We start from the raw sequence: 14354 nt of genomic DNA, 5'->3' as shown, positions 1-14354 counted from the left end.
GGGCAAGGCTGGGAAAGCATCATGAGTAACTATGCCTTAAACTGGTGGCCAGAGGGGATGCCTTCAGTGTAAAAAAGTGCTAATGAATTTGAAGATCCCTCAGGCCTCTGTTAAATAGAAGGAAATTGAAATAGATTGCAGTGCTGGCTTGCAGTTTTGACCTTGAAATGATGGATGTTATTCCAGTGCACAGTCTTGGATTTTATTGCAATAGCTGTGATTTGATTTAAAGCAAACACCAATTATGGTGGTGTACTTCAGGAAAAGTATTCTGGACTTCAAAAAAGCTGAATGGTGAGAGAGATGCACAGTCTGTAGTGCATATGGACTTGTGATGGTAGTTGGATTTGAATAGGAGGAACTGTAAAGTGCTTGGAAATAACTGGAATTACTAAATGTGTCATTTGGATTGTAACCTGATTATTTAGATTGCAGAATCAATGCTGTTCTCAGAAAATATTTTTCTGCCCAAAATTAAATCCTGCCAGAGAAGTTAAAAGTTTGGCTTAAATATGTAGGTGTTCTGTAATATTTTTTTGTCAGAATTACTTTATTCCCCCAGTGCCTTTTGAGCTCCTTCCCCTCTTTGGAGGCCTGCCTTCCACTGTCTTACTCCCCGATCTTTTTGCACCTGCTCCTCCCTCTTTCCAATTATTTGCAATATTTTTGTATGCTCTCTTTCTAAAAGATGATGTACAAATCAGTATATTTACAGTTCAACAGATAAAGCTGTTATGAAGTTGCATTGATGTTTATGTGACTTTTGGGTGTATCTGTCCTCCATGGGTGCAGCTAGCAGGCAGAGGGGAGAGGCTGTGCAAGATGAAATTAACCCCTTTCAGCTGTCCTGGTGTTCTAATTAGCATTAAAAAGAAACTAATTAGCATACTTAATATTACTATTAAATAATTAAAAATTAATATTTAGATTGTAAGAGTCTTTTGTTTCTAATTCCCTTTTTGTTATAGATAGGTGATTTGGAAGTACAAAATCTCTATGTGGCTACGATATAGAAAACTTTCCATTTCATTTTACAGATCATTTTGTGTTTCATTTACAGTAAAACTACCTCTGTTTTATTATTCTGAATCTGACTGGGAACGAACTTCTCAACATTTATATTCAAAATCTGGGTAAATAAACTGTATATTTGTTACTGTAAATGAATCACAAACCTCAAATCTGTTATCTTTAGTAATATGATTTCTCTGCTAATGAAAATGCCAAGATAGAGTTTTTAACAGCTTTTTAAAATACATTGTTATAAATAGCTGGGATTATATAATTTAGTAGCATGTTTACATAACTTTGAATAGCCAGAATGCTTTCTTTTCCATATATAAAGCTCATTATTTTTCAAATTGTGTTTGAAAGCAGGCTTTTTTTGCACTGTGGGCTTCAGTTGTATTTAATAGAATATACTCACTATTTTATATTTAAATATATTGCTGCTTAAGTTAATGGCATATTTTTCGAGGTCACTTTTTAGAGTGAAAGAAAGTGAAAACGTTCACAATTTTCCTGTAATCAAGTGTTGTTTTCAACTAACACTTTGTAAACTGAGTAATATCCCCCTGTTTTTTTTTCTTTCTAAACTTTGTAATCCTAGTTTTTATCTCTAGTATCTAGTTTTAGATATTTAGATAACTTTACCTAGTTTTAGTTATTTTCTCTCAACATGGAAGTCTCTCCATCCACATTTAATTATTTCTGTGGCCTGTTTCTGGATCCTTTCTCTTTCTTCTCTAACTTTTAAAATAGGGTGCTCAGAAATCAAAATAGGTGTTATTACCTTAGATTAATATACCAGCATCATAATGTAATTTTTGTGGGCTTTTTCCATCATCAGTTATAAGCGTGCTGGCATCCTTTGTGGGGTTTGGACTGTTCCTGTCCATAAAGCAGCTGCTGTAGTGAAGGTGCTATCTAATTTCATTCAGTTAATTTCAACTCCTGATGTTTACGCTTAAGAGAACTCATCCTGTTCTTATGGTGGGTTATAGGTCCTTTGCTGTTTAATTATGCATGAGATAATGGTATTCATCTTCAGTATCTGCCTGCATTCCTTTCTGAAGTCTTTTTCACATTCCTTACAGTTCAGTTTCATTCTGAAATGCTGGATGATGCCTGAAAATTTTCTCAGACTTTGTTGTCATTTTTCACACTTACGTAGGCTTTCTTCAGGGTCTTCTGGTATAAATTCCCTATTCCTAACAAGTTTTTGTCTGGAAAAAGTATGTAAGAGTGCACAGGCTGTCTTTATGTGACACTTACTTTGGCAGGTGAATAAACTCTGAGTAAGTTCTTACTTGCTGTTATTTCAGCTAGGATTGAGGATGAATAAAAATTCTTGTCTTGGCTGATTTTTTTTTTTTTTATATTAATGAAACTGTGTTTTTAAACTTTTTTTTTTTTTTAAATAATCCTTTTGTCTTCTTTAACTGCAGCTGATTCAACAGGTACTCACTCTCTGTACACAACATACAAAGACTATGAAATCATGTTCCATGTTTCTACTATGTTGCCATATACTCCAAACAACAAGCAACAGGTAAGATGGGTTCAGAAGTAGATGAACTATTAAGTGTTTATGACAACTTTTATTGGTTGCTAGCAAAAAAAAACACTTAAGGAATCAAAAATAAAGGTGGCTGGCTGTGTCAGGGAGATGAGCAAAGCAGATGATTGTAGGTACATCATAGATTTTTCTCCATTGGACTGTTTGCTATTTAACTGTGCATTACTTTGATGTAAATAGTATGCAGTAATGTCAGTAGCACATGTCAGAAGGACCACAGTGTACCTGATGATTTTAAATAATTTTAAACCTTCTATAGCTAAGTCAATTGCCCTTGGAAAAAAACACGACAGGTTTGCCTACAGCAAATTGTAATATGCACAGAGATAATGAGTGGGTGGTCCAGCACACTACATAAGAGTATGTGAGTCAAGATCCTTTATTTTCCCTTTTTTAAAAAAAACTGTATTATACTATTTAGGCTGAACTGCTTTGTTCCACTGAAGTGCCTGCTCTTGTTAAACACTAAGCTATATTGTTTTGTATGATGTATATGCGTTTTATTCTAGAAATGTCACTTTGTACTTCTGCAAATAAAATAGGGATTTTTGTTTTACAATAAAAGATAACATAGAATTCTTTTTCGTTTGCTGTTGTACGCTGAATGTTGTACTGCTCTGTAGCTCACCTTCTCTTGTACTGTAGTCTTGTATTTAGTGAAAGGAACCTACCAGGAAATTATTTATAGCGTGTCTTAAGGACAATGGCAACGTATTTTCAACTTGAAATAAAACCTACCACTGGCCTGTAGAAAGGTGTGAAATGGAGAATGTTTTCCTGCTTCCATGTATCACTGATTACTCTTGACACTCACAGGATTTGTTTTTCCCCTTTGTTTAGCTTAAAATTTTCCCTTATAAATTTGCCCTGTATGCTACACATAGAAATGAAATTGTTATGAAAACAACCATGCCTGAAATTTATTAGGTGAACAACTAATTCTGGTACTTGTTATATCACGCTCAGTTGTTTCACTTTTCCGCTTGAAGTATCACTTGGGAAAAGAAAATGAGCAATAGTAATTTATGATAATGAGAAATAAATAATTGGAAATTTGTGAAAAGTCTGTTTTAACCTTTTTTTTTTTTCTTTCCTCATTAAAGCTTCTGAGAAAACGACATATTGGCAATGATATTGTGACAATAGTTTTCCAGGAGCCTGGAGCACAACCATTCAGCCCAAAGAACATTCGATCCCACTTCCAGCATGTCTTTGTCATTGTGAGAGTGCACGGTCCCTGCACTGAGAGCGTTTGTTACAGGTAGCTATTGCTGCATGCACTGAAAACACGGAATTTGTGTGCAAAGCCAACCATCATTCTTCTCCGAAATTCTCAGTAGGCAAATGTAATGAAAGATGAGGGTCAAGGAGGTTTTGAGTCATATTTAGAACTCTTTTACAGAGTAAATAGACACATGAATATGTAGGTGGAACGTGGCCAGTGAGGAAGCTGTTGCTGTCAGGTGTGAGTACACGCACACACGTGCACATACACGCACAGCACTTGGAAATTATTTTAGAATTGCTTTCTCACTTCCTTTCTATTCTCTTCATTAAGATTATGCTAGATGAATATTTTTGCATTGAAAAGAATAGAACAAAGGAAAAAAACGCTTCCACTTTTTGCTTAGATAATTTGGTCATCTGAGTTTATGCTCCATTTTTGAAATTAAGGGAGTTTAAAAGTGTGACTTAGCTTTAAGAAAGAAGTAAAGCTCTCTGATGGATCTCCATTTCTTATCTTTTTCAGTCCACCAAAGAAATGACAGAGAATTATGCAGCAAAAAATAAAGTCTTAATGTGACCCTAAAGTTAATATGATTAAAATAGAAAATGTTAATTGATAGTAACATATAATAAGGAATTGCAAGATGATATTCCTATTAGTATAATTTTTTAAATTAAATTGCAAGCATATATAAATAATGTTTTTGAGTTACACTTCTTTCTACTATCAGTGAAAGTTCTTACCTTTGTTATATACTGAACTCTAAAGTATTTTCACTTTTAAATGTTGACTGATCTCAGAAAACTTCTATAAAGCATATTGATTTAAAATAAGAAATGTCAGCGCAGCGGATTTAGAGCATGTGTCTTGAAATGAGGTAGCCTTAGAATTAACTTGTTTTTCCTGAAATACAAATATTCACTTAAGAATATTATTAAGGCAAGTGCTTATTTAGAGGAGAATCTAAGACTGCCCTGTATGAATTGGTGTATTGATTATTTTTTTAGTACAGATATATGGCTTAAAGGCTTTTCGCTCCTCAAAAGCTTTTTGTAAAGTTCACAGAGCATTTCTGAAATTGATGCTGAACTTTTTACATATATTAACTCTCCTGCACTAAGAATGCTTGTGTTGGTACTCTTTTTCAGGCAGCTTATTGAAAAATTCAACTCTTGCATAATTTATGTGAACACAGCTTGTTCTTAAACTCTTAGACATATGCTTCAGCTCTTACCCTGTACAGAAAATGATTTTGAAGCAAAGAGAACATAGGAAATGTATCCACGAGGGCTGCAGATGCATCTTCCACTTGAGTTGCATATTACAACATAGATCTACTTTTGCCTGTTACTTTAATTAATATGACTGCATATATTTTCTCCCTTTTAAAAGGCATGTGAAAGGTTGATACTTGTAAACTGTAATAAATTCAAGTATTTGAGGGTTCTGTTTTTGACCTTCAGACTCCTGAATCAACTCATTTTTCAATTGTTTACAACTACAAAGGCTGGAACCTCATTGGTTGCTTAACAGTAATTTTTGCTTTAGTGATGGTACAGGCTTACATTTGAAGGAGAGGGGAAACAGGTATGAAAAATAGTTGGGAGAATGTTGGTGTTCATTTTGATACACAAGACCACCAGAACATTTTATGTTCTCTGTATTGTCTTCGAGATTGAAATACATTTTTTCCCTGTCCTTTCTGTGCAAACACTTGATTTAAATTTGTAGAATTCTATTATGAAAAGTTGTTCTAGGAAACTTTTCAAAGTAAGTTTGACCTCTTTTTCACTGAATTATTTGGAACAGTTTCATGGATTCATAATTCTAGACAAAACAGGAAACCATATAGCATTAAAATGTACTGGAATTTATATTTAAAAACTACATAAAAGGAATAAAATCAAGCACTGTCTTGGCCAGTGATTCTCCCTCACAACTAAGATAAACAATATTTCAAAAGTTTGGCATCTCTGAGCATTGCTCACTTTTTAAAACTTCTCTAGCATGTGTTAAAGATTGAATTCTTATCCCTGTGATTCATTACACTGAATACTGAACCAAACACAATCTTACTGGTAATTTCTGGTAGGTTTTCACTGCATCCAGTAATTGTTAATAACAGACCCTTCGGGTCTGATAGTTGCTTCATTAGCACCCCCTGTTGCATACTTTGAGATATACTGGCATACATTTGAAGGAAATATGATAGTAATGACATCTTTCAGTATCAGTTGCCAGAAAATATAATAATTAAAACACAAAAAAGAAACCAAAGGAAAAAAACCACCCCAAGTAATTCAGAACAGCAAAACAAACAAACAAAACACCCTACCGCTCAAAACCAGAAGACACAGTTGTAGATTGGGTGACTTAATTTTTATTTTTGGTGTTCCTGTATGTCCCTTCAAAAGATTTACTCTGAAATCTTAGTTACTGATTTTTTGCGGGGAATTTCTCTAATTATGTTTAAGAATTCAGATAAAATCAAAATGTGAAAATAATACTAGCCAGTGTTCTAAGTGAAACACTACATACTTTTCTAATATAATCAAGTTTTATCCTATTCTTTATTTCCATTACCATGGTATCTTGGCCAAAGTTAGTTAATGCTTTTTCAGATCTTGTTACAGATACGTGATAAAACCTGTTCGAACTGTTGGAACACTTCTTGTCACAAAACTATCAAAGTTGAGTTTCAGTCTCAGGATAGTTTGCCAAGTGAATGATTCTGGATTGGAATGTCAAATTTTCAGTGGTTCCAAACAACTCTCATCTGATTTATATCAAAAGAGAATTGACAGTTGAGAATAGCTAAACTGGTCCCTGTTGCCTATGGCAATCTTATTGTCAGTCCATCACTTGGTATAGTAACTAAAAGGAAGAGTTGAAAAAGAAGGTTTCTGTTTCTACTGAGTATCCTTGAACTTCTCAGAAGCTTCTTATTTCTGGTATTTTTGGAGTTGTCTTCTATCACTGACATGCAGTATCAACTAGTGAGATTTTCAGTCCAGAAATGTAAAACAATAGTGTGATGCACATATGCATTCAGTCACCAGATGATTTTCTCTGTGGAACTGGCCTTGTAAGATGACTTCATTGTCTTTATCTTTTTAATGTGTTCATTTAATCTATATTTCTAGTGTTGATCATACACTTGGCACTGCTTTCAGATGAGCCTTTCAGCATTAAGTAGCTACATTCTAAGCTAGCCTTTCTAATAGTGCGAGTTACAAATTTTATATCACAACCAAACAGAATTCAGAACACGAGTGATTACTTATCAAACCCCCCTACAGTTTTGTACTTGAAGCACTTTTTAAGCTACCTATATCCAAAAAAAGTGGCTTTCTGTTTATACAGTAAAGGGGGCATAACCTCCACACCTGTAACATTGATATGTAAATTTAGGCATATTGCTGAGAAAAGAAAAGAAAAATTGAGGGAATGTATTGTCTGTAAGCAAAAACTGCTGAATTTGCCTGGAGTGAAACACTGTGTTTCTTCCTTATTCTTTTATTTCATTTAGTGTTGCTGTGACAAGATCCAGAGATGTTCCATCCTTTGGCCCACCTATTCCAAAAGGTGTGACATTTCCTAAATCAAATGTGTTCAGGGACTTCTTGCTAGCCAAAGTCATTAATGCAGAGAATGCTGCTCATAAATCAGAAAAGTTCCGCGCGATGGCCACCAGGACCCGGCAGGAGTACTTGAAAGACTTGGCAGAGAAGAATGTCACCAACACACCCATTGACCCTTCCGGCAAGTTCCCCTTCATCTCACTTGCTTCAAAAAAGAAGGAAAAGTCCAAGCCTTATCCAGGAGCAGAGATCTATAGTTCTGGTGCTATTGTCTGGAGTGTCCATGCAAAAGACTACAGCAAGGGTATGGAAATAGACTGTCTCCTAGGCATCTCTAATGAGTTTGTAGTTCTCATTGAACAGGACACAAAAAGCGTGGTGTTCAATTGCTCCTGTCGAGATGTGATAGGGTGGACTTCAACGGACACAAATATCAAAATATTCTATGAGAGAGGTGAATGTGTTTCTTTGGAGAGCTTCATCAGCAACATTGATGACATCAAAGAGATCGTCAAAAGGCTGGAGGTTAGAATGTTCCCCTTCTTTGCTTTCTCCTCTCACCCCTCGGCCAAGTAAAGCTTCAATTTAAATAATGCCTGGGATTCCTAAAACTATTTAAATTGTTTATAATTAAATTTCTAGGACTTCCCTGCTTTTATATCTCAAAACTGAATATTGCTTTCACTTTTATTAGCTATCAACTAGTCTCAGCTGGCTCTGTGTGTGTGAAAAATACATTAATATATTAAAAAGACCAGGTCCTTCAGATGCATAAGTTGCTCCCACACAAGTGGGAAGTGTCACATTATTTCTTCTCCTTGTTTTCCTTCCCTTTCTCTGTTTTTTAGGCTTGCTGTATCTTGTTTCAAATGAATCTGCAATATCTTTGAGACTAACTTATTATGTTGCCAGCAGGGTGCAGTCCCAATCCCCACCGCAACCTTCAGATATTCTCTGAATGCATGTGATAAATTAAAAATGCAGTGAATCCTGGTATCTCCCTATAAAACATCTGTCCATGCTCATTTTATATCCAATTAAGTTATGAAAGAATGTGCTACATTTCACTCTCTCTCTCCTCTCTTTCCTGTAATTTCACAACTATAGTTTTATAACAACCAGAAAAAAAGGAAATCTAGGCCCTATTAAATTGCTCTTAATGATATTCAAGCTCATGGTACATAGAAGAGTTGGCATAATCCCCAGTTTACCGTGCTTAGTAGCTCCATGCTACCACATTCTGACTGAAAAGTAATTTTGCTGTTTCCTGAAACAGCCAGAAATGGAGAATGTTTTTTTGGTTACTAAAGTGTAAAAGACAGAGATGCCTGTGTAACTCCATGTGTTTTTCTGTTGTGTGCTGCCATGTATCTTCTAAAATTCCTGTGGTTGCAGTAAAAATTCCAAGGCAGAACTTGAGTAAGCAGATTCTACTGAAAATATTAGTTTGAGCAACAAGACTCATTTCAGCTGATTACGTACCTAGGACTGCAATATATATCCCTTGATCGTGTCCCACCGTGATCCTTGGGAGTTGGTTGCTCAAAACTTGAGCCCCTAGACCTCTGTTAGCCCCGGAGGTGTCTCAATGCGTTAAATTCCATCTGCATTTCAATTCCCAGCTTGTGACCAAGGGCTGTGAAACAGTGGAGATGACTCTGCGCAGGAATGGCCTGGGCCAGCTGGGCTTCCACGTGAACTACGAGGGCATTGTGGCAGACGTGGAGCCCTACGGCTACGCGTGGCAGGCGGGGCTGCGCCAGGGCAGCCGCCTGGTGGAGATCTGCAAGGTGGCTGTGGCCACCCTGAGCCACGAGCAAATGATTGATCTGCTCAGGACATCGGTTACAGTGAAGGTCGTCATTGTCCCTCCCTATGAGGACTGCACACCACGCAGGTATTTTGCTCTGAAATTGTATCTTGTTTTGTGGGAAGAGCCACCACAGAGTGTTAGCCTCCAAAAAAAAGTGGTACAATTATAATACAGCATCCAGTATTTTAAGGTTGGAAGAGGAGAGCAGGAAAAACGGCCCATATTCAGTCTCCATGCCACTCAAATATTCATTGAATACCAAAATGTAGTAATAACGTGTGGAGAAGCTCATGTAACCATGGAATTTAACATGGAAATCAAACCATTTTTTAGTCATAATAAAATTCTTTTAGTCATAAAAAATTTTTCTTTAGTCATAATTGTGTGTTTAGCATGCATCAGAATTGATTGTGCACATTCCTGCCTGCTTTCCTATTTGCTGGTAGTTTGTAATGCCTGTGGATATAATTCTTGAAACTAGGAATAGACTTACATGCTTCCATTTTCACAATAAGTAAGGCTGTAAATGATGAAGGTTTATCAAAGGTGTGGATCTGGCCAGCAAAATTGCTGCAAATGTAAAGTCTTCTTTACTCATAGATCTTGTTGCATCTGTCTCACTTCCCATCTGTATTAAGCCTGAAGCTCATGTCAATTGTATTGATGCTTTTATAGCTTAAAACTGTTGCTTCATCAGGAATAAGCGGTATTGCGTGGTTTTTTTTTTCTTGAAGTGGACATTAAATCCCTCCATTTTTCCTGAATTCACACTTAATCTTAAAATTTTTATGAATTCTCAGCAGTGTCTGTAGCCTTCAGCCACACCACTGTCTAATTGCATATTCCTGACATCCTGTATTTGTATCCTAGAAATGCTGCTATATGATTAAAATGCAATGATGTTTAATGGAATAAATTTGCCTGCAGGCTAGCTGAAGGCTTAGGATAGGTTTGCCAAGAAGCAAGTCCAGTTACCAAAGTTCAAAGGGTTCCTTGGAGTGAGAGACCAAGAGAGCATTTTTGTAGTGCTCTTTTTTAATCAGTCTATACCTTTGTAGGTGTAATTGCTAAATCTTTATATACTTAAGACTGGAGCTGAACTTTAACATGTATTTATTATATTGATATGAAATTGTGTCTCTGAGAAATGACCTGGTACTTTCATAAATAAACGAAAAACCCTTGTTTGTTTTTACTGTAAGCAACACGAACTCCTTTTGTAAATGCTACCAAAAGAGGAGCAGAGAGAAAAGGAGTTTTATTTGTCCTTTAGTTGTCAATGGAAAATTGAATACATGTCAGGGATTAAAATGAGCAGTGGCATAAGGTCACCCATGAGATATTTGGAAAGCTTTTGTGCAGTATTTAGCAGCCTGAGCAAATGGAAGGTTCAGATGCAGTCATCATGAAAGGATTAGAGCAGAAAAATCAGTGTGGAAAGCACAGATCCTATTATTTCTGAACTAAATTAAGTACAGCCAAAAACAGGCTTACTTTTAGTGTATCCAAACCCATAGTGGTAAGAGAAATTACTTTTTGAAATACTGTACTCAGAGAGTTTTGTTTTTCCCATCTAGTGAGCAAATGTTCATGGTGGGTTATTGCTAGTTCTAAAATTCCATAAAGCTACTCTTGATCCCCGCATTTGCTCTATCCAAAATCATAAAAGTTCAAGAACTGTCTTGTATTTGTAGCTGTCCTACATGTATTACTAGAGACTGCAGTTAAGTATTTGCACAAAGCAGTGTCTCTTTTGGCAATCAGTTTTCTGCAATTGGAGTCCTTTTGTTGTGTCCTCTGGAGGTCACTGAGTATTTCTACTGCAGTAACTTCTGCAGACCATAACTAAAATGAAGATGCATTCTGCTTGAAATACTACATTCATATGAGAAGCAGTCCCTATCCTAATAAATTGGTTGGCATGAAGCTGGAGGAAGATCAGGGGTGCAGTTAGATAAGCTGACTTGGCAACAGGCACATGTACAAGGTCATTAGGAGATGCAAAAAATATATCCAAATACCCCAGTTCACATTCTCATGCCCTGTGCAGAGGCAGGCCTTGTCATGGTTAAGTCTCTACTAAACCATGGTTATTAAAACATTGCCACTGAACTCATTTAGTGGACTGATTGCTGACCTTGAAGCTAAGGACACAGTATTAAGAGGAAATTGTGCATTCCTGCTTGTTAAACTGTAAGTATGTTGGGGGCGGGGGAAGAGAGAAACCCAAACTAAGTACATAAGCACTAGGGAAAGAATAAAATTGAAATAAATAGGGAAATAAAATATGAAGAGAAAGGAAAAAACAAAGGATATCAATTATCAATATTGTAGTTCAGTTGTAAGTGGCTGTATCTCCTGCTCATCCCTATCTACCATGCAGTGGATCACATCAGAGTGGCCTGGGAGACTTGCAAGTGAAGCTGACCTACGTGTGCTTCAGAAGCACATCTCTTGCCTTCCAACTGGTTATTTAATTTAGACATCAAGATGAGAGGTTAGACCAATGTAAAACCACAAAATGAGTGTATTGTGGGCAGCAAGACCTCAGCACTGACCGTTTCACTTTGTCTGTTCCTATTAGACTGCACAACGTGCTTATGTCAGCATGGCCAGATAACAAATTCTGTCTTGTTTTTTGTTTTTGCAGGGAAGAGATACTATTTCTCACCCCTAATGGTGTAATTGCTTAGAGGAAGAGCTATGGGTTCAAAATTTTGCACTGTTTTTTTTATTTTTCTTTGCATTAGAGAGTGATCTATGTAGAGAAAGTAATCATGATAAAACATACTCACTTAGTATTCACTCAGAGATACATACATTTGTCAAGAGAAATACCAAAATTATCCTAATTGAAGAGGAAGATCACATCTTTTTTCCAAGAGCCTCATTTGAAATGTATGCAGAAGTTTTCCCTGCTTCTTGTGTAGGCTGCATCAGCTTATGTCCTGTTCTAGTCAGATGTTTATGCTGTGCTGTTCCTCAGGAAGCAATGGGCATCTTTGGGGATTGGCATCTACAGTTCCTAGCAAGTCTTTTCATAATGTGCACATTTATCAACTGAGGTACTCCAAAGCCAAAGGTGTTTGAAAGTTATGTGCAGTTCCTTTTTTCATGTGACATGTCTTCTAATGTCTGTGCATCAGAAAGCTGTGTCTCAAAAACAAACATTTCAGGTCTTATTTGTCTGGGTGTGGGTAAGTTCTAAAGCCCACGGCTTTTTAAAGAAGAGGAGATACCCTTCTAACTTATCTTTTTAGCTTTTGTAGCCCAGTAATCAGATGGAGAGTACCAGCTTGACCAACTGGAATGCTGGAATGGATGGCTGTGAACTCTTCTGGAAGGATAGATAAGGACAGGCAATGGGTTAGGAAGTGTTTGATTTATGAAGGCTCAATGATGATGACAACAGGGTTGTTAATGGGTGAGAATCAGGGGCAAGGCCAGCAAGGCAGATTCCATGGTAGTCTGTTGTGGATCACTCACCAGGACAAAGAGGCAGACTCTCACCATCACTAGTTCTTTTTCTTGTGCAAGCCTTCTAAAATTTGTTAAATAAATATTTCTTATAAAGGAAAATCTCATACTTCCATAGAATTGATTCAGCTTCTGTCTTCAGATTTCTCTTCTTGTGAACAGGATGTATTTTTTCTATTTTTTTTATAGCTGCATATTAAATGTCTTCATTTCCAGGAGTTCTTCAGAAAATTACCGTATGCCGGTGATGGAGTACAAAGTGAATGAAGGAATGTCATATGAATTCAAATTTCCCTTCAGAAATAATAACAAATGGCAGCGAAATACGAGCAAAGGACAGGGACCTCATGTGGCTCAGGTACCATCTCAAATCCAAAGTCCAGTACCATCTAGGATCAGCTCTGGAAAAGGAGAAGGAAAAATGCCACCCCCAGAACGAGCCAACATTCCGCGAAGCATCTCTAGTGATGGGCGCCCGTTGGAGAGCCGGAGGTACGTGTCTTATTCACAAGTGGCTTTTCATTGCTGCTCTGAATCTTGCCTGGAAAAATTCACAGGAGTTTTATCTAAGTATCTGAAGACTGCTTTTAATCTTGGTTTTAATTAATCAAAAGACAGCATGACTATGAGTGAAACAACAGTCAAAATTAAATACCTTTCCTGGCACGATTAACCACAAAATGAAGCATGTTGGTATGTTTTCCTGTGTTGGATGATATTCTGAAACTGCTGTATTGTTACTTAAGTTTTAAATGAGTTACAGTCAGAGTTTTAGAGCTGAGTGTTCATGAACTTCTGCATTTTGAAAAAGTAAATGAAAAATTTATCTTGTTCATAGGCTTGGTGGAATCGCCTAAAGCACCCAAGGCAGAAATAGTATCTGACAGGGTTTTTAGCAAGAGAATTATGACTAGTACAGAAAGCAAATTTATCTGACTGGGGAGTGTTCAGACATTTTACGCAAGAGGAGAAATTGTTCTAAGTTTGGATTTCTCCAGGGTGCTTTGGGGTCTTTTGTTGTTTTGAGTTCTTTAAACAAGAAAACAATTATTAAGATAAAGGTTTCAGGTCCATCATGTCACAGTATTTTCATTCTTTCATGGAAAAAGATGTATTTGATAGCATTCAAATGAACTGTCATTGTTTTGATTATCTGTACAAATCTCCCTCTGCATTTGTAGTGAGATCTGTGGAGTGAAACACATTAATAGCTTGTATTTCTTATTTTGGACAATTCCTTAGGGGAAAAAGGGCTTTAGATAGGTTCTGATCATCTTTGTGGATGAAAAATATAAAGCAGTGGTAATAAGACGCATATTGTAGAAAATGTAGAGGAGAGTTGTAATGAAACAACTTAAAATCTTTTTCACGTCCAGAAGAACTGAGGATGGAAAAACGTGTTCAAAGATGGTACAGCCAAGAAACTACCAAGGCGAAATTGAAACTTCTGTGTTGGATACCTTGTTAGGAAATTACAGTCGTTGCTAAGGACTTAATATTCTTACTTTCTTTTCCTTAAATATAGACTTGAAAAGCTCCTGTTTGTGGGAGTTGGAAAAAAAACCTGCAACACTGAAGGTACTAATAATTTCACAACCTGGCTATATTGCCTGTTAAAAAAGGTTGCAGAAGCCACTGAAATGTTGGACTTGATTCTTGAATGATATATTTGGACCA

The 14354-nt window shown here is 36.5% G+C and overlaps 1 protein-coding gene across 7 annotated transcripts in view; it reads left to right on the top strand.

The window, feature by feature from the left end:
- SIPA1L1 (signal induced proliferation associated 1 like 1) overlaps positions 1-14354 on the top strand; it is a 199477-nt gene that overhangs the window by 148668 nt on the left and 36455 nt on the right. For all 7 annotated transcript variants that reach the window (XM_058842505.1, XM_058842487.1, XM_058842514.1 and 4 more), the window contains 5 exons: positions 2448-2551; positions 3682-3839; positions 7336-7912; positions 9010-9284; positions 12894-13169. In XM_058842505.1, coding sequence (XP_058698488.1) covers positions 2448-2551; positions 3682-3839; positions 7336-7912; positions 9010-9284; positions 12894-13169 — 1390 coding nt within the window. The remainder of the gene's footprint in view (positions 1-2447; positions 2552-3681; positions 3840-7335; positions 7913-9009; positions 9285-12893; positions 13170-14354) is intronic.

This window comes from Poecile atricapillus, chromosome 1 (assembly GCF_030490865.1).
Source record: "Poecile atricapillus isolate bPoeAtr1 chromosome 1, bPoeAtr1.hap1, whole genome shotgun sequence".
Taxonomy (NCBI): domain Eukaryota; kingdom Metazoa; phylum Chordata; class Aves; order Passeriformes; family Paridae; genus Poecile; species Poecile atricapillus.
The sequence above is the reverse complement of the archived record's forward strand: the minus strand, read 5'-3'. Positions and strand labels throughout refer to the sequence as shown.